The following is a 23,006-nucleotide window of genomic DNA, read 5'->3' as shown; positions in this document are numbered from 1 at the left end:
AAGTGTGCCACCCTGCTCTCTCTTGGTGCATGGTGTGGGCACCCAGGCTTTTGCTTGGCCAAATAAAACGCTGCTTAGAGAAGTCCCTGCTTGAAGTCCTTTATTTTGTGCTGCTGATTGATTTCAAGTTTTCTGGGTAGCCGTGAACCTTACAAAGGTTTAAAAAGAGAAAGGCATTCGATAGTCTTCTAGCCTTCTTGAGGACGCTCATACAGTACCTGTTTATCCACCTGTATGCGTGCCCACACGCGTCTGTAGGATTCAGAGCGAGCGAGAGGACAGCTAGCCTGCTCCCCTTCTCTCTTTTTCCGGACTGCATTCCCCACCAGGACCGGATCAGCTAGACCACACTTCCCGTGGCTGCGCCTCCTCCCTTCTCTCCTCCTATGCTGTGCTAAATATAATCGCCTTCTTAGCAGAGTTTGGCCGGAGGAGGCTGTGTGTGGATTCGCGCTCACGACCCCGTCGCCCACCCATCGTCCACGCTGCAAAGATGGGCGCCGCCTGGTCAAGCCTGTGGGGCCAGCTGGGGAGAGGTGAGCAAGGCGGGGGGTGGGGGTTAGACCAAGAGGCGCTGGGGCTTAGATCTGCTGGCTTCTTCTGGGAGACTCCGATTCCGCTGCTGCTCGTTCCAAGGGATTTCCATAAAGGAAGAGGAGGAGGATTGTAGCAGCAGGAATATTAGCGTCAGGTCCCACACGGTGGGGCAAGATCCGGGAAGCAAGAATAACGAGAGTTCTGAGTCTTTAACGCTAGTTTTAGGGCTGGATGCAGAATCTTGGAAAGTATAAGAGGAACTTCCCAACCTTGTTTATTACTGAGTTTATTAAGGTAGAGACTTTTGAGATACAGCACGTTGAACTGTTTCTCCTGGAGCTTCTTGCCACCTGGATTTAGTTCCCTGTTTATGCGACGAACTAGCAAGAAGCGTCTCTTCTGCCTTTTGGTGGTTTGCGTCTAACCTTCTTGCCGTAACTCTCGCCTCCCCGCTCTCTCTCGCAGAAGAGCAATAATGCGCAGGACGCTAACAAGATAGCAAAGGCTTAAGACATAGATTTAAAAAAGAACAACCAGGGTTGACGCTGAATAATAGAAAAGGGGTTATATGCTGATTTGGGGCTTTGCTTACAAGAATCAGAAAGTGAAAGCGAAAGTGGCACAGCAAAAGCACTTGGAGACGAAAACAGCAGTGGTGATGCAAGCTTTTAGATCCCAGCTTTTTATGAAAGCTTCAGGAAGGAAGGGGATGCATGTGGAATATCTGTTTTTTTTTCTCAAGTCAAATATTGACTTCTGTCTGTTCAACCTGGGTTACCTTGAAATGAATCCTCTTTGGTTGGATCACTCTGTGGTTGTACAGCTGTTCATGACGTATCCCTTGAGATATTTTGAGTATTACCTTGGGGCTTTTCTAAGCTACATAAATTGTTCTGTGAACTGGGAGGCATTTTAAAATGAGCTCCTTTTCCCTGACTGTTGATTGCCTTACTTTTGGATAGGCAAATGATCTGGCTAGTGCAGTGTTTCTCAGCCTCAGCAACTTTAAGATATATGGACTTCAACTCCCAGAATTCCCCAGCCAGCGTTCTAGAAGTTGAAGTCCCCACATCTTCAAGTTGCTGAGGGTGAGAAATAGTGGGCTAGGGATTATATCTGCAATTTCCAGCGGGTTTTGTGAGTGCTGTTATTAAAAAAAAAAAAAAAAAAAACTGCCCTGAAGAAGAGATCTTCCCTGTCTAGTTGGCCATGCGCAGAAGGACAATCAGAAAGGACCATGCTTCTTGCCAATGCCACCCACCCCATTCAAGATGTTCTCTCTCATCCCAGCTGCAACAGGCGGGGACGCCATCAGGAAAAGAAAGCATTTGTACACGGACAAACTTGGAATGTGAGCTAGAGAAGGACAATCCATTTCTAGGAGCTGCAGAAGGAGACTTTTGCTGCCGGTAACCATCCTGCTCTCTTGACATCTGTTTAATCTGTAGGCTGTGGTAGCGTCCGCAAACTCTGCTGTTGGCAGTTCGCCTTGAATTAGCTGTGCAGTGTCCCTTTCCCTTTTTGCTGTTTCTCCCTAACTTATAGGAAGTTATAACTTCCCTTATAACTTTCTTAAAAAGAATAATTTGATTGAGCTTTAAAAGCTTTAAAAAGCATTACCTAGTAATAGGTCGCATTATATGAAAACTGTATAACTATATTACTTTTATAGAAAAAGCTATATGGGAAAAACCCTAAACAACTACATAATAAGCTGTTTGACTAAAAAAAAAAAAATCACAGAAGGAGAGAATTCCCCAAAAACCTAAAAAAAAGTAAGAAATAAAACGGAACAAAAAAAAAATTAAAAATAACAATTGAACAAACAAACATTATATATGAATTATAGAAGGGGGGGAAAACTTTAGAGTCTGGAACCCAGGAATTGTTAAACAAATACATAATTACCTTTTTTGGAACTCTCCAAACATGATATATCCAGAATTCTTAATACAGTAGATTAAGAGATTCCCAGTTGACACTTTTGATACTTAATTGCCTTCCAAGAATGTGGTTCACCATAGTAATAATATCAAATCAACTAGGATTCATGAGCAGACGTACCCATAAAGTACCAAAGTTTCTTCACCTTCATTACGTCCATATAGAAAGGGGGACAGCCGACCCCTGTTAAATAATCTGTGAGGAGTCCAATAATCTGAGAAGAGATGTTTCTGCTGAAATAACTGAGTTTCGAAGTCAAAAGAAAGATATCTAACATGTGTTAAAGCCCAAAACTAGGGCTTGGGATACTCTGGTTCTTTATTGTGAAAATGTCTTCTATACTGTCCAAAACGTTTAACTTGCATCCCGTATTCCTGCTCTGGTCAACCAAATGTCTTTCACCAGTCCCAAGAAGCAAGACGTATCAGATAAACAGGTGTGCTTCCTTTTAAATAACCTTTAAGTATATTTCTGAGCTTAATATGGAAAGAACAAACTCATCTGGCTTGCCAAAGGTGTGCTTCAGGCTAACGTTTCAGCTCAAAATGCACATTTTTCCCTGGCTAGTGTTCCCTTTTCCCTTTCCTTATTATTATAACATATATTATCCTTTTGATTCATTGTTAAAAGCAATCCCAGACGATTTCCAAGCAAGCAGAAGCGTACTTCTGTCTAGTAACAGGAGATGCTGAACTTTTGCTGTCTTGAAGATGACGTGATAAAAAGAACTGCCTAGATTTCATTGCTGGTTTGAGAGCCACCAGAGGGATGGAGGAGGACAATCAATCAGCGTTTGAGTCTTGAATGATTTGTCTTAGTTTTTCCCAGTCGCGACTGCAGTGTTTGTTGTAAATTCTTCTTGTCACAATTGGTGTCACTGACTGCCTTGCTCACCCAGCGAGGTGGCAGCAACTAGCTTACTTTGGCTGATTGCAAAAAGCTGTAGAGAATCAGCCCTGGTTAGCCTTTGAAGATAACCAGGAAATATGTAGGCTCAGCTGGAAAGGTTGTAGGCTAGACTGGGAAGTTGGCTAGCCTCTATAGCAGTGTTTCTCAACCTTGGCAACTTGAAGACTTGTGGACTGCAGCTCCCAGAATTCAACCAGAATCCCAGCCAGCATGGGGAATTCTGGGAGTTGAAGTCCATACATCTTCAAGCTGCCAAGGTTGAGAAACTCTACTCTATAGGTTGTAGGCTAGCCAAGGAAGTTGAAGATCATCTCAGAAGTAGATGATGGCAACTCCTTTCTTAGCATTGTCAAGAAAATCACACAGGTGGAAGAATGTAGTCATCTGGAACTCAAAGATTGTAGCTAATCATTAGCTCTTCTAGCAGCAAATGAAATTAACCACATATTGTGTTTGAAAGATTTGGGAGGGGAGGGAGGCAGCATGGCTGTTTGAATCTATTTTGCATTAGTGCATTAAAATAATAGCCCCTTATCCTTCATTGGTCCATCAATATCCAAGTTGTTGGATGCAAGACCGGGGATGCAAGACCAGTGTTGACCAACCTGTTTTGCAGATCTGTATCATATGTCTGTGGAGTCCATAACTTCCTATTTTCCACTTCACGAAAATCATCCTTAAGGCCAATGGTGTGGCTCGTGGTCCTCTGTCTAGTACCTTCAGCATTTCTGGGTTCGATCAACATAACTCTCTTCACTCTGTGTCTTTTGGCAGATACGGTTTCATCTGATGGAATTGTGTACACGGCATTCCTTTTCGTCCCGATTCCCATTGGCTTTTTCTTCAAGAAAAGGGGTGAGTGCTGACATCACAACACTCCTCATAGGAAACCGTCCTGAATTTTATGCCTTCAAGGACTGCCTGATCGGAGCCTCCGAGCAAGTTTCAGAGAGCAGCTCTGCCAAGTTACAGGAGCTTGGACGATGGAGGATCGTTCTTTGGATTTGTGATGGGGCTGGTTCTGGGGAAAAGGGGGCAATAATAAGAATTCCAGATGAGACTACAGTATGGCCAGATTTATTCATACTCAGCAAAGACTTGTTTTAACCATGGTTAACTAATTAAGCCACAGTGGTGATGTTCGTGCATTATGCAGAGTTATAGGTCTTCCATCTAACTTTGTTGAATAAACCACATCAAGCTAAACCATAAAGCCTGGTTCACAGGCCATAATGGCTGCTTTCGTATCACACAGAGCACATTCTGGCCATAATCATATTATCATTTCTTATAACATGTGAGCCCGCCCTATTTGCTTTCATCTTGACCTTAGCAGTGGATTGTCAGGACTTGGAGAGATTTTTTTTCCCATCCCAGGTACTCAGACTTCTTTAAAGGGGATGATGAAGACTGAGGATGGCCACAAGCTCTCCCCATGAATTCTGCAGTCTCTACATTTTACAGATTATTATTTCAGATAATAAACTGAACCGTTAACTAATCGGACTCTCTGGGTTTCCCAGCCAGCTAAGCCACCCAAAGAAATCCAAACTTGCAAGAACAAACCTGTTGTGTAAATCTGGCTGTTACTTAGTTCCTAGTTTTGAAACCCACAACCTTAAACTCTCAAATTGGTCCATGGATACTTGATGATAGAAGTTTCTTTCTTTTTTCTTTTTCTATAGGATTGAAGATCAAGAAATATGGAGCAGCTGCTGCGGGACTTGCACTCATGCTGGCTGCTTGTGGCATCCACACCATTCACTCCCTGGTCACCATCCTGGGGACATGGCTTATCATCAAAATCTCACCAAGGTAAAGGGACCCAAAAAAAAAAATCTGAACTGGCAGAATATTGCAGGGAACAATATGCTTTTGCTGTTTGTACGTGAGAGGCTGGGAAGATTTGAAAGCTTTGGTTGTCCAGAAGAGAAGAGTAGCGTGCAGGTCAGGTGCAGGGAAATGATCTGAGTCTTAAGTGCAAAAATGGGATTTGGTTTCCCAATGTTCCTAGTTCTAAATTCTAATAAATGTAATTAGTAGAGAGCCTAAGAAACATAGAGGCAGGGATTTTGGAGAAAGGAGCTGGTAGCTCTTTGGATGTTGGCCTGTGTGTCAGGATGAGTTGCCATGATGAATTGGGATGATGCAAAGGTCTCAAGGTTAAAGGGTTTTGGCGGGCGGGGGGCAAACCAGGCCTGGTGTCACATGGAGACTGACAAGCTTAGCGTTTAATTAAACACCTGCCTTGCATCTACAAATACGTAAGAAAGCAGAAGCATTAGGTAGTGGAGGAGGAGGAGTTGTTGGGAATCCCTAAAGTTGTTTTTGTATGGCGTGGACTGGCATGCTGTCTGTATCAAGGGGGAGGAAAGTTGGAAATCCAGCAAGATCAAGTACGGCCCAAAACAGATCTGCTGAGCGAAGGGGCTGGTGGAAAGAAATGCAGTTTTGGAGAGAAGAGACCAAGACGTGAGCAAGAGCAGCTTAACAAAGGGGCTGGCGTGGCAGAAGCCCAGAAAAGAGTTATTTTTCCCTCCTGTTCTCTTCCTAGGATAGAAGTGAACTTTGAAGTGAGAGCACAGAAAGCCTTGCTGGGAAGGAGGAAATGAAAGAAACCAGACCAAACAATACACATTATGGCGTACCCATGTATGAACCCCACCTTAACGTTAGGATTTCTGGATCCTCTGAAAATGCATATTTGGTTAGAATATAGGTCAATACAAGTGGGACAGTCAGTACAGAAGCACATACTTAAAACTGTGATATAGATAATTTATTAATCGTTACATGTTCACTTTTTTAAAATAGGTATTCCCACCATCTGACGTTAGGATGGACCTTTTCGTACCTGCTCTTTTTCCACAAATTTACCTCCTTCAAGTTTCCCCAGACAACACATTTCACCAAGTCTGTGCAACTTTTGCTCATCCTTAAGGTAGCCGGTGCTAAGATGTGGTCGGTTAAGGCTAGGGTAAGAGTCCTTGGGTGAAGGGGAAGCAAGTCATTGTCTCATACTTTAATTGGTGTTTCCCAGATGGTGAGCGTAGCCGATGAGGTGCGAGAATTCATTCAGGCGAAGGAGCAGGAGGTGACATCGTGCCCCAGGTCTCCAGAGATTGGTGTGATTCCCCAAATGCCAGGACTGGTGGAGATACTGTGCTACAGTTATTGCTATGTGGGGCTCATGACAGGTAGGCGAGCTACCTAATAGAAAATGAAATATGCCTATAGGTATAAACACCTGTGATGCATCTTCCCTTTGACAGCCTTATGAGCGGTGGGTTTGTGGAGACTTTAAAATGTTGGCGTCTTCTCACCGCATATATAAGCATCAATAAGAGAAGACCCTGGCTGAAGATCATCTCCTTCCTGGTACAGTTTCTCTTTGAAGGAAAAGGTAGCTAAGAGATCAGACCAAGGTGAAAAGAATAAAGCCCACCCCAGCTTTGCCCTCTCGTCTGCTGTTCACATCAGCCGTATGTGGATCTTGGCGTTGTGCCTGGTCATTGTGTGTAAGCGTGCAGAAGTGTGTTTGAAACTACCTTGCTTATCAGAAAAAAAATGGCTGTTCTTTCTGCTAGCCTGTATGTCTTTCATCAATTTTACACTTTAGAGGTGAATATGTGTAGCTCAGGGTTGACCTGTGGAGGCCTTGGGGTTCTCTGACTTTGTTTCTTTTCTTGCAAATGTTTCATTACCCGGCTAATGAAACGTTTGCAAGAAAAGAACCAAGCTCAGAGAACCCCAAGGACTCCACATTTTACACTTTTAGCACTAGTTTTTGTTTTGTGAGAATTGCATGGAATGGCCATATGCTGCTGCTGGAGACGTGAGGGTGGGACAGGACAGCAAAAAGTAAGAGACCAGGGATTATGTTTCTGTTGCCAGAATCTGCAGGAAACCCCAGAGCTGTGCAACTAGGAAATCCTTACGTTCTTCCCAAATCACATACAACCTTAACCAAGTCTGTCGAAAAAAGAAGCTCTCCAAATATGTTGGATACTGTCTCCCATAATCTCCAACCAAGATACTGGCTCTGAATTAGGGGAAGTGATGCTGACATTTATGCAGGGTACCTGGTTATGGAAAGAGCTGTCCTAAATTATCAAAATGTGCATCTTCCCTTAGACAGATATGTTTCATTGATCTTGGTTTGTTGTATTGTTTTCTCTTGTGTGTTTTTTAATTCCAGGCCTATTTTATCGCTATCGTACATATCATGATTGGTTGAACCAGCCCGATCCTTCTGTTATTCCTACATGGAAGCCGCTGCTTTACAGATTGATAATGATCCCTGTCTTTGCAACTTCTTTTTTGGCTGTCTCCCACTTCTTCCCCCCTAATTATGTTGAAAGTGATGCCTTCTATGAGAGAGGACTTTGTTTTCGCCTTTTCTACATGATGCCCGTCTCCTTTGTATTCCGCATACGCAACTACATGACCTGGTATGGCGCTGAGAGTGCCTGCATTACTGCTGGCCTTGGTGCGTATCCAACCAGGGCCAATTCACGACCAGGCAGAGGACCCACTGTGGAATATGAATCTCTAACCCTGTGAGTCTAGAACCCGCTCTCTTCCTTGTCTAAGATAATTACCTTTCCAGTATGGAGTGGACTAAGGATCCATTCTGGCAGCTAATTTAATGGCACAAAAGAATGAGTATAATTTGTCCTGTCCCATCAGCTGATTTTTATTCTGCCTGATAACAAAACCAGCGAATGGGGGTGTCCTAATATATTTTCCTTAACTAGTTCACTTTCCTTAACCTGTCCCACATTCGGTGGTGGACTTTGTGCAGGCAGGGAAAAAAACCCACCAGTCACTCTTCTTAATTTGGGCTGGAGCTGGATATGAGTTTTGGTACAGATGGCTACACCCATGGGTTTAACCAGTGGACAGGACTTGATCTGCGTGGGGGCAATGTTGGAAGAGCATTGGGTTAAAGTTAAGCAGCCTGAGCAATGGGTTGGGGGTTTCATGAGAAAGACTGAATCATGAGGACGTGTCGCTGTGCTTTAGATGCCTAAGATATCTTCATAGTGCAGTTAGGGGGTTGTGTGAATGAACCCTAAATTTAGAAAAGCATTATTTATGGGAAGGAGATAGCATTCCTGCTCTATGGATGCATATGGTTCTTCCTGGTTCGGATGATTGTGGGTAATGGACTATAAGAATGCAGATATTAATATAAGAGATCTGCACCCTTTTCCTATCCAGAAGATGAGCTGTTCAAATCAGATGACATCTCTCTTCATTTATGTACTAACTGAACATTTCAGGCAGTCTTTCTGGTCAGCCCCATGTAGAATGCATATCTCTAGCCAATTCCAGAGGTAAAAAAAATCAAAAAGGATTTTCTTTCTCTTCTTTTACAAGGAGATCAGCTGATGGGGAAGCACCCATTGTGGCCTATGATTATGAGACAATCAGAAATATTGATCCGTATGGTACAGAATTTTGTGTGAAGGTGAAAGACGGCATTCGTTGTTGGAACATGACTGTCCAGTGGTGGTTGACACAGTACACCTACAAAAATGCGCCTTTCCGCTCCTATCCCATGAGGTGAGTCAAGTGATACTGGATTAAAATAAATTAGGGTGGGCAAGAGCTAGGAGTGAAGATATACCATGAGGTGTGATGTAACCCGCATCGACGCAAAAGCCGGTTTTAGTAAACTGTCTTATGGAGAAGATGGAAGGAAGGATTCTACCCCAGTGTTTCTCAAACTTGGGTAACTTTAAGAAGTGTGGTCTTCAACTCCCAGAATTCCCCAGCCAGCCATGAATTCTGGGAGTTGATGTCCCGACATCTTAAAGTTGCCAAGTTTGAGAAACACTGTTCTAGACAGCGGTTGGTTGTTTTGAAGGTAAGCATGGGAGGCCGTTCAGGGATGCAGATCTGAAGGGGAAAAGGGGATGCAGAGCATCACATTTGTCAGCCCCTTCTTACAGAAGCCGCACCTTCTTCTGGGCCTGCATGGCTAACACTCGTGTGATTTAAGGGAGTGCTGACAGGTGTAACGGTCATCTGCCTCAAGTCACCTTTTCTCTTTCAAACCCAGATAGTTACACAGCTGCACAAGCAGGCGTAGAGGATTGTGGGTCTGACTGGGTCTGACATGAATAGGCAAATGAGAACTGGGGGAAGCAGCCATAAGAAATGTAGCAGTGGGGCAAAAATATGAGGACTGGTTTCAGTAGTATGGAGCAACTATGAATTAAGGGGATGAAGAATGAGGTAGTTGACGGGGATGATTATAAAACAGAGGGTTAATATGGACCGTGCATGGAAGATGTGCATAAGCACATAAATTTGGGGTGGGAGGTGAGCGGCAACCTGTAACTGACAAAAGAGAACATTAGAAAACATAAGTGGACCTAAGAGAACTCACAAAGCATTATGGGATTGACTGAAAGTTGCACCAATAGTTATTTCCCAGCCTTAGATCTTCTACTTATGTTAATTTTCAACTCCCGTTCCTGATTTCTGGAGAGTTGACTGGGGGCTTCTGGGTGTTGACGTCCAACACTTCTGTAGGTTGGGAAAGACTGAGCTCGATTTAACAAGAGCCATGACAGTGTCAGGAATGATTATGGGACATGTGAAGAATTCTGAGATAAGTGGATGCTTGAATTGGCCTGAGAGGAAGATTGTGGGACTGACACGGCCCCTTTTTTCTCAGGACTGCCTGGACTATGTTTATCTCCGCCTACTGGCATGGACTGCGCCCTGGGTATCACCTCAGTTTTCTTACCATCCCGTTCTGCCTAGCCGCTGAGGAGGCCATGGAGAGTGGGGTCTTGCGGCACCTCTCCCCGTCTGGCCGTGTCCGTAGTGACTGGATACACTGGTTCCTGAAGATGAGAGCTTATGACTACGTCTGTGTGGGTTTTCTCTTGCGCACCTTTGAGGGTACTATTCGCTACTGGCGCTCAGTGTATTATTGTGTCCATGTGGGGGCAGTGGGTTTCTTTGTGGTTGGGAAAGTATTGGGGTCCCAGAGGAATCGGGGCTCCCTGAAGGGCAAAGGTGGAACTCCGGAGAACCGCCAGAGGCAGGAATGAGAAGATGGTGGTCTGTTGTCTTATGCACACTGTGTGGAACACTCCCATGGCACTCAGATTGGGAATAATAAAGGGGAGGTTCTTTGTTTAAATTCAAAATGGCCTCAAAAAGAATTTGGCTATAATTACATCATAATAGTAAAACAGTACAGGTAGTCCTCAACTTACGACCCCAATTGGGACTGGAATTTTTGTCACTGAGTGATGCAGTCATAAAGTGAGATGTCACGTGACTGCATCGCTTAGTGACTGCAATCCTGGCACTCCCCACTGCCATCGTTCACCGAGAATTGCTGGTCATTAAGTATGCACCCCAATCCAAGCCATTCCAGGCTTGGTCCGTTCCAGCCCCACGTCTCAGTAAGGTAAGGGAGCGCCTCTCCACCTCCCAATCTACCCTTTTGGCTGCCCTGCACCCTGCCTTGCGGGGCAGCAAGCAGCCCCAGAACTGCACAGCTCTTGGGCTGCTTGCCACACCCCTGGGAACCATAGCTCCTCCCGCCCAGCTGCAGTCACCCTCACCATGCCTCGTTAGCAGTGGGAGCAAGAACATGGAGGTCAGCTGGGGTGGTGGAGCACAGGGAATCAGGGGGCCAAAAGGGTGTGTGTGTGTGTGTGTATATATATATATATATATATATATACACACACACACACACATACATACATACATACACACAGTGTGTATATATATATATATATATATACACACACACACACACATACACACACACACACACACACAGACACACACACACTCATATATTCGTAAGGGGGAATGGTCAGATCGATACTGTGTACCATGTACAACAATTGAATTTCCAAAAAGCCTTGCTTCAAACACTTGTTCACGCTTTTGTTCCTGAAGTTACTATACTTTTCTGAATTATATTAAAGTAGAATCTTTACAGCTATACGCACTTCCCTGGTTCCAACATTGGGGTAAAGTTCCTAAAAGAATCATTAATTCACGCTTAGCCTTGCCTCCTACTTCCGTGTTCCCTCTGCTCACAATGAGTATGAAATGCATGGAATGATACAGCTGGATAATTGCAGCCATGGAAGAGGATTTGAGGAGATGAAGTAAGTACCTGGGCACGTTCTTGGGCTGCTTTGATCTGGGAGGGGCTGAGGACCAAAAGTCTCCAGCATTTTCTTTTCCTTTAGCAAGACTCCACCACCACCACCACCACCACTATCTTCTCTGATCTTGAATTATGCTGTCTGCGGACAGAATCCTAGGAAGTGACCGTTCTCTGATTTTGATTAAATGTGAAGAGCTCTGTTGCATGTACAATTGCAGAGCAACTTTTTAATAACATGGGGAAACCTGTTTGGAAATTGTCCCATTTGGATGTCTGAATTCTTTTATGTGGAGATGTCCTAGAATGTGATGGTTAGCAAACCCAAGTTACAATCACTTAACGTAGAGTGGGCAACACTGGATGACAGCACAGATGGGGAGGAGATAGGGAGCACGGTGAAACACCTCAGGCAAGGTCAAGAGACAAACGTGGCTGAGGTCAGGATCTTTCAGTGACTTAAACAATACCCATCTGAGGGTTACACTACTCCTGGGGTTGTCTAACTGGGGGCCATGTGCAAATTGGGGTGGGGTATCAAAGCTCTGTGTACGGGCTCAAATGTGCTGCTTCCTTCTTCAGCTCTTGCAGGAACGACTGCCACCTTTTCCACCCATGTCTGTGAAATGATGCCAAGCCAGGGTGTTGCCTGTATTAGATAAAACTGATTCTGATGATAATTCATCCCAACTGTCAACACCACATGACAGCAAGAGCACAGCACAAGCAGTCGTATGCACACAAGATGTAGAGGAGACAAAGCATTCGTGTTGCCTGGAGCAGGAGTGCAGACTGAGGGCCACAACCCAGCACATTGGCCCTCAGGAACCAGCTGGTAACGCCCGTCCTCTTGTCAAAAGAATTGGTCTTCACGTATTGAGCTGCAAAAGTGACCCCAGTTTCACCCAAAAAACACTTTACATTCCCCGTGAGATAAAGCGTCCAAATGTTTTGTCAACCATCATTCAGCTCTGATAATATGTATGCATTTATCACATTGACGCAGCAAGAAATATACAAGGATATATATCCAATGACCTACGGGCGGCCTCTCCAGGACTGAGGGTACCATTAAGCAGATACTGAAGTCCTAACGAGGGCAACCTCTGGGACGTTTCTCAGTGTTAGAGAAGGAAGCTGTTCGCGCTACTCAACTTGCTTTTCACCCTGTATACAATGTTGCTGCCCAGTAGGTGGGACAGTGGGCACCTCTGTACGGTATTGCTATAAGAGTCAACGGTTTGTCCTGTTTGCTTTGGTACAAGGAATCGGGAGCACGGCAGCACTTTGTCCTTTCCAAGGCTACAGAAACTTGGGTGGTCTTGCACTTTTGAGGGAAGAGCATTCTGCGCACTAAGAGTTCTCAACTCCATAGTAAAAGTAAGTTGCATCAAAGACTTATTCCTGTCAAAAGTGACTGTATATAAAAGCAGGTCAGCCTAGGGCTGTGAAAGCATCTGATACCCCTATACAGGCAAATGTACCAAGATATTTGGCCCCCGGGGTTTTCAAGTCAGTTTGTCCCAAGGGTAGCGCAAGTCTGGCTTCCTCTGGACTACATTTCCCAGAGTCCCATTGGTGGCGCAAAAAAAGCGTCGATTGGGTGGCATTCCATAAGTAGCTGATCAAAGGGTTCGAATGCGCGCGCTCGCTTCCTCGCCTGGCGTGGCTCGAGGGCTTGTTCGGGCAGCGGAGCTAATTAAGTCGCTGTACGCTGATGCTGCAGCGGGAGGAAGAAGAGCAGCAGCCTTCAAAGATGATCGATGCCATTTGTGCCTTTCAGGTTTAAAAAGAGAAAGGCATTCGATGGTCTTCTAGCCTTCTTGAGGACGCTCATACAGTACCTGTTTATCCACCTGCATGCGTGCCCACACGCGTCTGTGGATTGAGAGCGAGCGAGAGGACAGCTAGCCTGCTCCCCTTCTCTCTTTTTCCGGACTGAATTCCGCACCAGGACCGGACCAGCTAGACCACACTTCCCGTGGCTGCACTTCCTCCCTTCTCTTCGCCTACGCTGTGCCTTCTTGGCAGAGTTTGGCCAGAGAAGGCTGTGTGTGGATTCGCGCTCACGACCCCGTCGCCCACCCATCGTCCACGCTGCAAAGATGGGCGCCGCCTGGTCAAACCTGTGGGGCCAGCTGGGGAGAGGTGAGCAAGGCGGGGGGTGGGGGTTAGACCAAGAGGCGCTGGGGCTTAGATCTGCTGGCTTCTTCTGGGAGACTCCGATTCCGCTGCTGCTCGTTCCAAGGGATTTCCATAAAGGAAGAGGAGGAGGATTGTAGCAGCAGGAATATTAGCGTCAGGTCCCACACGGTGGGGCAAGATCCGGGAAGCAAGAATAACGAGAGTTCTGAGTCTTTAACGCTAGTTTTAGGGCTGGATGCAGAATCTTGGAAAGTATAAGAGGAACTTCCCAACCTTGTTTATTACTGAGTTTATTAAGGTAGAGACTTTTGAGATACAGCACGTTGAACTGTTTCTCCTGGAGCTTCTTGCCACCTGGATTTAGTTCCCTGTTTATGCGACGAACTAGCAAGAAGCGTCTCTTCTGCCTTTTGGTGGTTTGCGTCTAACCTTCTTGCCGTAACTCTCGCCTCCCCGCTCTCTCTCGCAGAAGAGCAATAATGCGCAGGACGCTAACAAGATAGCAAAGGCTTAAGACATAGATTTAAAAAAGAACAACCAGGGTTGACGCTGAATAATAGAAAAGGGGTTATATGCTGATTTGGGGCTTTGCTTACAAGAATCAGAAAGTGAAAGCGAAAGTGGCACAGCAAAAGCACTTGGAGACGAAAACAGCAGTGGTGATGCAAGCTTTTAGATCCCAGCTTTTTATGAAAGCTTCAGGAAGGAAGGGGATGCATGTGGAATATCTGTTTTTTGTTTTTGTTTTTCTCAAGTCAAATATTGACTTCTGTCTGTTCAACCTGGGTTACCTTGAGATGAATCCTCTTTGGTTGGATCACTCTGTGGTTGTACAGCTGTTCATGACGTATCCCTTGAGATACTTTGAGTATTACCTTGGGGCTTTTCTAAGCTATATAAATTGTTCTGTGAAGTGGGAAGCATTTTAAAATGGGCTCCTTTTCCATCTGGCTAGTGCAGTGTTTCTCAGCCTCAGCAACTTTAAGATATATGGACTTCAACTCCCAGAATTCCCCAGCCAGCGTTCTAGAAGTTGAAGTCCCCACATCTTCAAGTTGCTGAGGGTGAGAAATAGTGGGCTAAGGAGTATATCTGCAATTTCCAGCGGGTTTTGTGAGTGCTGTTATTAAAAAAAAAAAAAAAACTGCCCTGAAGAAGAGATCTTCCCTGTCTAGTTGGCCATGCGCAGAAGGACAATCAGAAAGGACCATGCTTCTTGCCAATGCCACCCACCCCATTCAAGATGTTCTCTCTCATCCCAGCTGCAACAGGCGGGGACGCCATCAGGAAAAGAAAGCATTTGTACACGGACAAACTTGGAATGTGAGCTAGAGAAGGACAATCCATTTCTAGGAGCTGCAGAAGGAGACTTTTTGAAATCTGTTTAATTTGTAGGCTGTGGTAGCGTCCGCAAACTCTGCTGTTGGCAGTTCGCCTTGAATTAGCAGTTCACTGTCCCTTTCCCTTTTCGCTGCTCCCCTCTCTTCCTAACTTGCACCCCTTATAACTTTCTTAAAAAGAATAATTTGATTGAGCTTTAAAAGCTTTAAAAAGCATTACCTAGTAATACGTCACATTATATGAAAACTGTATAACTATATTACTTTTATAGAAAAAGCGATAAGGAAAAAACCCTAAACAACTACATAATAAGCTGTATGCCTAAAAAAAAAAAAAAAAATCACAGAAGGGGAGAATTCCCCAAAATCCTAAAAAAAAGTAAGAAATAAAACTGAACAAAAAAATTTAAAACGAACAATTGAACAAACAAACATTATATATGACTTATAGAAGGGGGGAAAAAAGTTTAGAGTCTGGGACCCAGGAATTGTTAAACAAATACATAATTACCTTTTTTGCAACTCTCCAAACATGATATATCCAGAATTCTTAATACAGTAGATTAAGAGATTCCCAGTTGACACTTTTGATACTTAATTGCCTTCCAAGAATGTGGTTCACCATAGTAATAATATCAAATCAACTAGGATTCATGAGCAGACGTACCCATAAAGTACCAAAGTTTCTTCACCTTCATTACGTCCATATAGAAAGGGGGACAGCCGACCCCTGTTAAATAATCTGTGAGGAGTCCAATAATCTGAGAAGAGATGTTTCTGCTGAAATAACTGAGTTTCGAAGTCAAAAGAAAGATATCTAACATGTGTTAAAGCCCAAAACTAGGGCTTGGGATACTCTGGTTCTTTATTGTGAAAATGTCTTCTATACTGTCCAAAACGTTTAACTTGCATCCCGTATTCCTGCTCTGGTCAACCAAATGTCTTTCACCAGTCCCAAGAAGCAAGACGTATCAGATAAACAGGTGTGCTTCCTTTTAAATAACCTTTAAGTATATTTCTGAGCTTAATATGGAAAGAACAAACTCATCTGGCTTGCCAAAGGTGTGCTTCAGGCTAACGTTTCAGCTCAAAATGCACATTTTTCCCTGGCTAGTGTTCCCTTTTCCCTTTCCTTATTATTATAACATATATTATCCTTTTGATTCATTGTTAAAAGCAATCCCAGACGATTTCCAAGCAAGCAGAAGCGTACTTCTGTCTAGTAACAGGAGATGCTGAACTTTTGCTGGCTTGAAGATGACGTGATAAAAAGAACTGCCTAGATTTCATTGCTGGTTTGAGAGCCACCAGAGGGATGGAGGGGGACAATCAATCAGCGCCTGAGTCTTGAATGATTTGTCTTAATTTTTCCCAGTTGCGACTGCAGTGTTTGTTGCAAATACTTCTTGTCACAATTGGTGTCACTGACTGCCTTGCTCACCCAGCGAGGTGGCAGCAACTAGCTTACTTTGGCTGGTTACAAAAAGCTGTAGAGAATCAGCCCTGGTTAGCCTTTGAAGATAACCAGGAAATATGTAGGCTCAGCTGGAAAGGTTGTAGGCTAGACTGGGAAGTTGGCTAGCCTCTATAGCAGTGTTTCTCAACCTTGGCAACTTGAAGACGTGTGGACTGCAGCTCCCAGAATTCAACCAGAATCCCAGCCAGCATGGGGAATTCTGGGAGTTGAAGTCCATACGTCTTCAAGCTGCCAAGGTTGAGAAACTCTACTCTATAGGTTGTAGGCTAGCCAAGGAAGTTGAAGATCATCTCAGAAGTAGATGATGGCAACTCCTTTCTTAGCATTGTCAAGAAAATCACACAGGTGGAAGAATGTAGGCACCTGGAACTCAAAGATTGTAGCTAATCATTCATTACCTTTTCTAGCAGCAAATGAAATTAACCACACATTGTGTTTGAAAGATTTGGGAGGGGAGGGAGGCAGCATGGCTGTTTGAATCTATTTTGCATTAGTGCATTAAAATAATAGCCCCTTATCCTTCATAGGTCCATCCAGATCGAAGTCGTTGGATGTAAGACCAGGGATGCAAGACCAGTGTTGACCTACCTGTTTTGCACATCTGTATCATGCGTGCGTGTAGTCCATCACTTCCTGTTTTCCACTTCGCAAAAATCATCCTTAGGGCCAATGCTGTGGCTCATGGTCCTCTGTCTAGTACCTTCAGCATTTCTGGGTTCGATCAACATAACTCTCTTCACTCTGTGTCTTTTGGCAGATATGGTTTCATATGATGGAATTGTGTACAGGGCATTCTTTTTCGTCCCGATTCCCATTGGCTTTTTCTTCAAGAAAAGGGGTGAGTGCTGACATCACAACGCTCTTCATAGGAAACAGTCCTGAATTTTACTCCTTCAAGGGCTGCCTGATCGGAGCCTCCGAGCAAGTTTCAGAGAGCAGCTCTGCCAAGATACAGGAGCTTGGACGATGGAGGATCATTCTTTGGATTTGTGATGGGGCTGGTTCTGGGGAAAAGGGGGCAATAATAAGAATTCCAGATGAGACTAGAGTATGGCCAGATTTATTCATACTCAGCAAAGACTTGTTTTAACCATGGTTAACTAATTAAGCCACAGTGGTGATGTTCGCGCATTATGCAAAGTATTAGGTCTTCCATCCAAGTTTGTTGAATAAACCACATCAAGCTAAACCATAAAGCCTGGTTCACAGGCCATAATGGCTGCTTTCGTATCGCACAGAGCACATTCTGGCCATAATCATATTATCATTTCTTATAACATGTGAGCCCACCCTATTTGCTTTCATCTTGAGCTTAGCGGTGGATTGTCAGGACTTGGAGAGATTTTTTTTCCCATCCCAGGTACTCAGACTTTTTTAAAGGGGATGATGACACTGAGGATGGCCACAAGCTCTCCCCATGAATTCTGCAGTCTCCAAGTTTTACAGATTATTATTTCAGATAATAAACTGAACCGTTAACTAATCGAACTCTCTGGGTTTCCCAGCAAGCTAAGCCACCCAAAGAAATCCAAACTTGCAAGAACAAACCTGTTGTGCAAATCTGGCTGTTACTTATTTCTTAGTTTTCAAACCCACAGCCTTAAACTCTCAGACTGGTGCGTGGATACTTGATGATATAAATTTCTTTTCTTTTTCTTTTTTTGTAGGCTTCAAGGTCAAGAAATACGGAGCAGCTGCTGCGGGACTTGCACTCATGCTGGCTGCTTGTGGCATCCACACCATTCACTCCCTGGTCACCATCCTGGGGACATGGCTTATCATCAAAATCTCACCAAGGTAAAGGGACCAAAAAAAAAAAAATCTGAACTGGCAGAATATTGCAGGGAACAATATGCTTTTGCTGTTTGTACGTGAGAGGCTGGGAAGATTTGAAAGCTTTGGTTGTCCAGAAGAGAAGAGTAGCGTGCAGGTCAGGTGCAGGGAAATGATCTGAAATGCAAAAATGGGATTTGGTTTCACAGTGTTCCTAAATTCTAATAAATGTAATTAGTAGAGAATTGAAGTAACATAGAGGCAGGGATTTTGGAGAAAGGAGCTGGTAGCTCTTTGGATGTTGGCCTGTGTCAGGATGAGTTGCCATGATGAATTTGGGATGATGCAAAGGTCTCAAGGTTAAAGGGTTTTGGCAGGCGGGGGGCAAACCAGGCCTGGTTTGACGGACAGTGACAAGCTTAGCGTCTAATTAAACACCTGCCTTGCATCTACAAATCCATAAGAAAGCAGAACCATTAAGTAGTGGAGGAGGAGGAGTTGTTGGGAATCCCTAAAGTTTTTGTACGGTGTGGACTGGCAGGCTATCTTGTATCAAGGGGGAGGAAAGTTGGAAATCCAGCAGGACCAAGAACGCCCCAAAACACATCTGCTGAGTGAAGGGGCTGGTGGAAAGAACTGCAGCTTTTGGAGAAGAGACCAAGACATGAGCAAGAGCAGCTTAAGAAAGAGGCTGGCGTGCCAGAAGCCCAGAAAAGAGTTATTTTTCCCTCTTCCTGGTCTCTTCCTAGTATAGAAGTGAGAGCATAGAAAGCCTTGGTGGGAAGGAGGAAATGAAACAGACCAGACCCTATAAAAAGCTTGTGTGAAATTGTATAGAACCATGTATACACAGTTTGTGAAGCTAAGATCATTGTATAACTGTGTGTGGCTGTGAGTATCTGGGAAGTTCCTGGCCCTCTTTCCCATTCTCTGGCAGCTGGGTTCACACATTGCAGTAACCAGTGGTTTGGGACTCATTGAATAAGTCATGGTTTCTTGGGTTCACTTAATACACCAAGCCATAAACCGCTGTTTTAACAAACCATGCTAAGCCAAAACCAAACAATACACATTATGGCATAGCCCATGTGTGAACCCCACCTTAACATTAGGGTTTCTGGATCCTCTGAAAATGCATGTTTGGTTAGAATATAGGTCAGTAGAAGTGGGACAGTCAGTACGGAAGCACATACTTAAAACTCTGATATAGATAATTTATTAATCGTTACATGTTCTCTTTTTTAAAATAGGTATTCCCACCATCTGACGTTAGGATGGACCTTTTCCTACCTGTTCTTTTTCCACAAGTTTACCTCCTTCAAGTATCCCCAGACAACACTTCTCACCAAGTGTGTGCAACTTTTGCTCACCCTTAAGGTAGCCGTCCTAAGATGCGGTTGGGTAAGGCTAGAGTAAGAGTTCTTGGGTGAAGGGGAAGCAAGTCCTTCGTCATGTACTTTACTTGGTGTCTCCCAGATGGTGAGCATAGCCGATGAGGTGCGAGAATTCATTCAGGCGAAGGAGCAGGAGGTGACATCGTGCCCCAGGTCTCCAGAGATTGGTGTGATTCCCCAAATGCCAGGACTGGTGGAGATACTGTGCTACAGTTATTGCTATGTGGGGCTTATGACAGGTAGGCGAGCTACCTAATAGAAAGTGAAATATGCCTATAGGTATAAACACTGTGATGCATCTTCCCTTTGACAGCCTTATGAGTGGTGGCTTTGTGGAGATTTTAAAATGTTGGTGTCTTCTCACCGCATATATAAGCATCAGTAAGAGAAGACCCTGGCTGAAGATCATCTCCTTCCTGGTACAGTTTCTCTTTGAAGGAAAAGGTAGCTAAGAGATCAGACCAAGGTGAAAAGAATAAAGCCCACCCCAGCTTTGCCCTCTCGTCTGCTGTTCACATCAGCCGTCTGTGGATCTTGGCATTGTGCCTGGTCATTGTGTATAAGCGTGCAGAAGTGTGTTTGAAACTACCTTGCTTATCAGAAAAAAAATGGCTGTTCTTCCTGCTAGCCTGTATGTCTTTCATTATTTTTACGCTTTAGAGGTGAATATGTGTAGCTCAGGGTTGACCTGTGGAGTCCTTGGGGTTCCCTGACTTTGTTTCTTTTCTTGCAAATGTTTCATTACCCAGCTAATGAAACGTTTGCAAGAAAAGAACCAAGCTCAGAGAACCCCAAGGACTCCACATTTTACACTTTTAGCACTAGTTTTTGTTTTGTGAGAATTGCATGGAATGGCCATACGCTGCTGCTGGAGACGTGAGGGCGGGACAGGACAGCAAAAAGTAAGAGACCAGGGATTATGTTTCTGTTGCCAGAATCTGCAGGAAACCCCAGAGTTGTGCAACCAGGAAATCCTTACGTTCTTCCCAAATCACACACAACCTTAACAGAGTCTGTCAAAAAAAGAAGCTCTCCAAATATGCTGGATACTGTCTCCCATAATCTCCAACCAAGATACTGGCTCTGAATTAGGGGAAGTGATGCTGACATTTATGCAGGATACCTGGTTATGGAAAGAGCTGTCCTAAATTATCAAAATGTGCATCTTCCCTTAGACAGATACGTCTCATTGATCGTGGTTTGTTGTATTGTTTTCTCTTGTGTGTTTTTTAATTCCAGTCCTATTTTATCGCTATCGTACATATCATGATTGGTTGAACCAGCCTGATCCTTCTGTTATTCCTACATGGAAGCCGCTGCGTTACAGATTGATAATGATCCCTATCTTTGCAACTTCTTTTTTGGCTGGGTCCCACTTCTTCCCTCCTAATTATGTTCAAAGTGATGCCTTCTATGAGAGAGGACTTTGTTTTCGCCTTTTCTACGTGATGCTCTACTCCTTTGTCTTCCGCATACGCAACTACATGACCTGGTATGGCGCTGAGAGTGCCTGCATTACTGCTGGCCTTGGTGCGTATCCAACCAGGGCCAATTCACGACCAGGCAGAGGACCCACTGTGGAATATGGAGCTCTAACCCCGTGAGTCTAGAACCCGCTCTCTTCCTTGTCTAAGATAATTACCTTTCCAGTATGGAGTGGACTAAGGATCCATTCTGGCAGCTAATTTAATGGCTCAACAGGATGAGCATAATTTGTCCTGTCCCATCAGCTGATTTCTGTTCTGCCTAATAACAAAACCAGCGAATGGGGATGTCCTAATATATTTTCCTTAACTAGTTCACTTTCCTTAACCTGTCTCACATTCGGTGGTGGATTTTGTGCAGGCAGGAAAAAAACCCCACCAGTCACTCTTCTTAATTTGGGCTGGAGCTGGATATGAGTTTTGACAGATGGCTACACCCATGGGTTTAACCAGTGGACAGGACTTGATCTGCGTGGGGGCAATGTTGGAAGAAGATGGAGAACACCATTTGAATATGGGATCAGATAAATACAAAGTTAAGCAGCCTGAGCAATGGGTTGGGGGTTTCATGAGAAAGACTGAGTCATGAGGACGTGTCGCTGTGCTTTAGATGCCTAAGATATCTTCATAGTGCAGTTAGGGGGTTGTGTGAATGAACCCTAAATTTAGAAAAGCATTATTTATGGGAAGGAGATATGCATTCCTGCTATATGGATGCATATGGTTCTTCCTGGTTCGGATGATTGTGGGTAATGGACTATAAGCATGCAGGTATTTATATAAGAGATCTGCACCCTTTTCTTATCCAGAAGATGAGCTGTTCCAAATCAAACGAGATGTCTCTTCATTTATGTACTAACTGAACATTTCAGGCAGTCTTTCTGGTCAGCCCCATGTAGAATGCATATCTCTAGTCAATTCCAGAGGTAAAAAAATACAAAAAGGATTTTCTTTCTCTTCTTTTACAAGGAGATCAGCTGACGGGGAAGCACCCATTGTGGCCTATGATTATGAGACAATCAGAAATATTAATCCGTATGGTATAGAATTTTATGTCAAGGTGAAAGACACCATTCGTTGTTGGAACATGACTGTCCAGTGGTGGTTGACACAGTACACCTACAAAAATGCGCCTTTCCGCTCCTATCCCATGAGGTGAGTCAAGTGATACTGGATTAAAATAAAAGAACAATTAGGGCGGGCAAGAGCTGGAAGTGAAGTTATACCATGAGGTGTGATATAAACCAGATCGATGCAAAAGCCGGTTTTAGTAAACTGTCTTATGGAGAAGATGGAAAGAAAGATTCTACCCCAGTGTTTCTCAAACTTGGGTAACTTTAAGAAGTGTGGTCTTCAACTCCCAGAATTCCCCAGCCAGCCATGAATTCTGGGAGTTGATGTCCCGACATCTTAAAGTTGCCAAGTTTGAGAAACACTGTTCTAGACAGCGGTTGGTTGTTTTGAAGGTAAGCATGGGAGGCCGTTCAGGGATGCAGATCTGAAGGGGAAAAGGGGATGCAGAGCATCACATTTCTCAGCCCCTCCTTACAGAAGCCGCACCTTCTTCTGGGCCTGCATGGCTAACACTCGTGTGATTTAAGGGAGTGCTGACAGGTGTAACGGTCATCTGCCTCAAGTCACCTTTTCTCTTTCAAACCCAGATAGTTACACAGCTGCACAAGCAGGCGTAGAGGATTGTGGGTCTGACTGGGTCTGACATGAATAGGCAAATGAGAACTGGGGGAAGCAGCCATAAGAAATGTAGCAGTGGGGCAAAAATATGAGGACTGGTTTCAGTAGTATGGAGCAACTGTGAATTAAGGGGTGAAGAATGAGGTAGTTGACGGGGAT

General features: G+C 44.3%; 2 protein-coding genes across 7 annotated transcripts in view; both read left to right on the top strand.

Moving 5' to 3' along the window:
• The first annotated feature begins 328 nt into the window (after positions 1–328).
• LOC103066652 (membrane-bound acylglycerophosphatidylinositol O-acyltransferase mboat7-like) lies at positions 329–11,124 on the top strand. 3 transcript variants are annotated; one of them, XM_088142674.1, is made up of 9 exons: positions 332–536; positions 1,828–1,946; positions 4,165–4,245; positions 5,076–5,205; positions 6,205–6,331; positions 6,431–6,587; positions 7,589–7,949; positions 8,773–8,958; positions 10,079–11,124. In XM_088142674.1, the coding sequence occupies exons 4-9, from the start codon at positions 5,123–5,125 to the stop codon at positions 10,458–10,460; spliced, it is 1,296 nt and encodes a 431-aa protein (XP_087998800.1). In that variant the 5' UTR covers positions 332–536; positions 1,828–1,946; positions 4,165–4,245; positions 5,076–5,122; the 3' UTR covers positions 10,461–11,124. The 3 variants fall into 3 exon arrangements, with proteins under 3 accessions (XP_087998799.1, XP_087998798.1, XP_087998800.1); XM_088142672.1 differs by lacking the exon at positions 1,828–1,946 and having other exon boundaries at positions 330–536; XM_088142673.1 differs by lacking the exons at positions 1,828–1,946; positions 4,165–4,245 and having other exon boundaries at positions 329–536.
• A 127-nt stretch (positions 11,125–11,251) lies between these two features.
• LOC103059060 (membrane-bound acylglycerophosphatidylinositol O-acyltransferase mboat7-like) overlaps positions 11,252–23,006 on the top strand; it is a 24,279-nt gene continuing 12,524 nt past the window's right edge. Inside the window, exons 1-8 of one of the 4 annotated variants that reach the window (XM_088142669.1) lie at positions 11,252–12,922; positions 13,326–13,690; positions 17,032–17,342; positions 18,172–18,301; positions 19,528–19,654; positions 19,754–19,910; positions 20,911–21,271; positions 22,125–22,310. In XM_088142669.1, coding sequence (XP_087998795.1) covers positions 17,174–17,342; positions 18,172–18,301; positions 19,528–19,654; positions 19,754–19,910; positions 20,911–21,271; positions 22,125–22,310 — 1,130 coding nt within the window. In that variant the 5' untranslated portion in view covers positions 11,252–12,922; positions 13,326–13,690; positions 17,032–17,173. Of the gene's footprint in view, positions 12,923–12,975; positions 13,691–17,031; positions 17,343–18,171; positions 18,302–19,527; positions 19,655–19,753; positions 19,911–20,910; positions 21,272–22,124; positions 22,311–23,006 lie in introns of those variants that run through there. The other 3 variants (XM_088142671.1, XM_088142668.1, XM_088142670.1) reach the window with 3 other exon arrangements.

Source organism: Python bivittatus, unplaced genomic scaffold, assembly GCF_059951505.1.
Source record: "Python bivittatus isolate LINGU-HERP-01145 unplaced genomic scaffold, Pbiv_v1 ctg000440_np1212, whole genome shotgun sequence".
NCBI classification, from domain to species: Eukaryota; Metazoa; Chordata; class Lepidosauria; order Squamata; family Pythonidae; genus Python; species Python bivittatus.
Note: the sequence above shows the minus strand (reverse complement) of the source record. Positions and strands in the feature narration are given on the sequence as shown.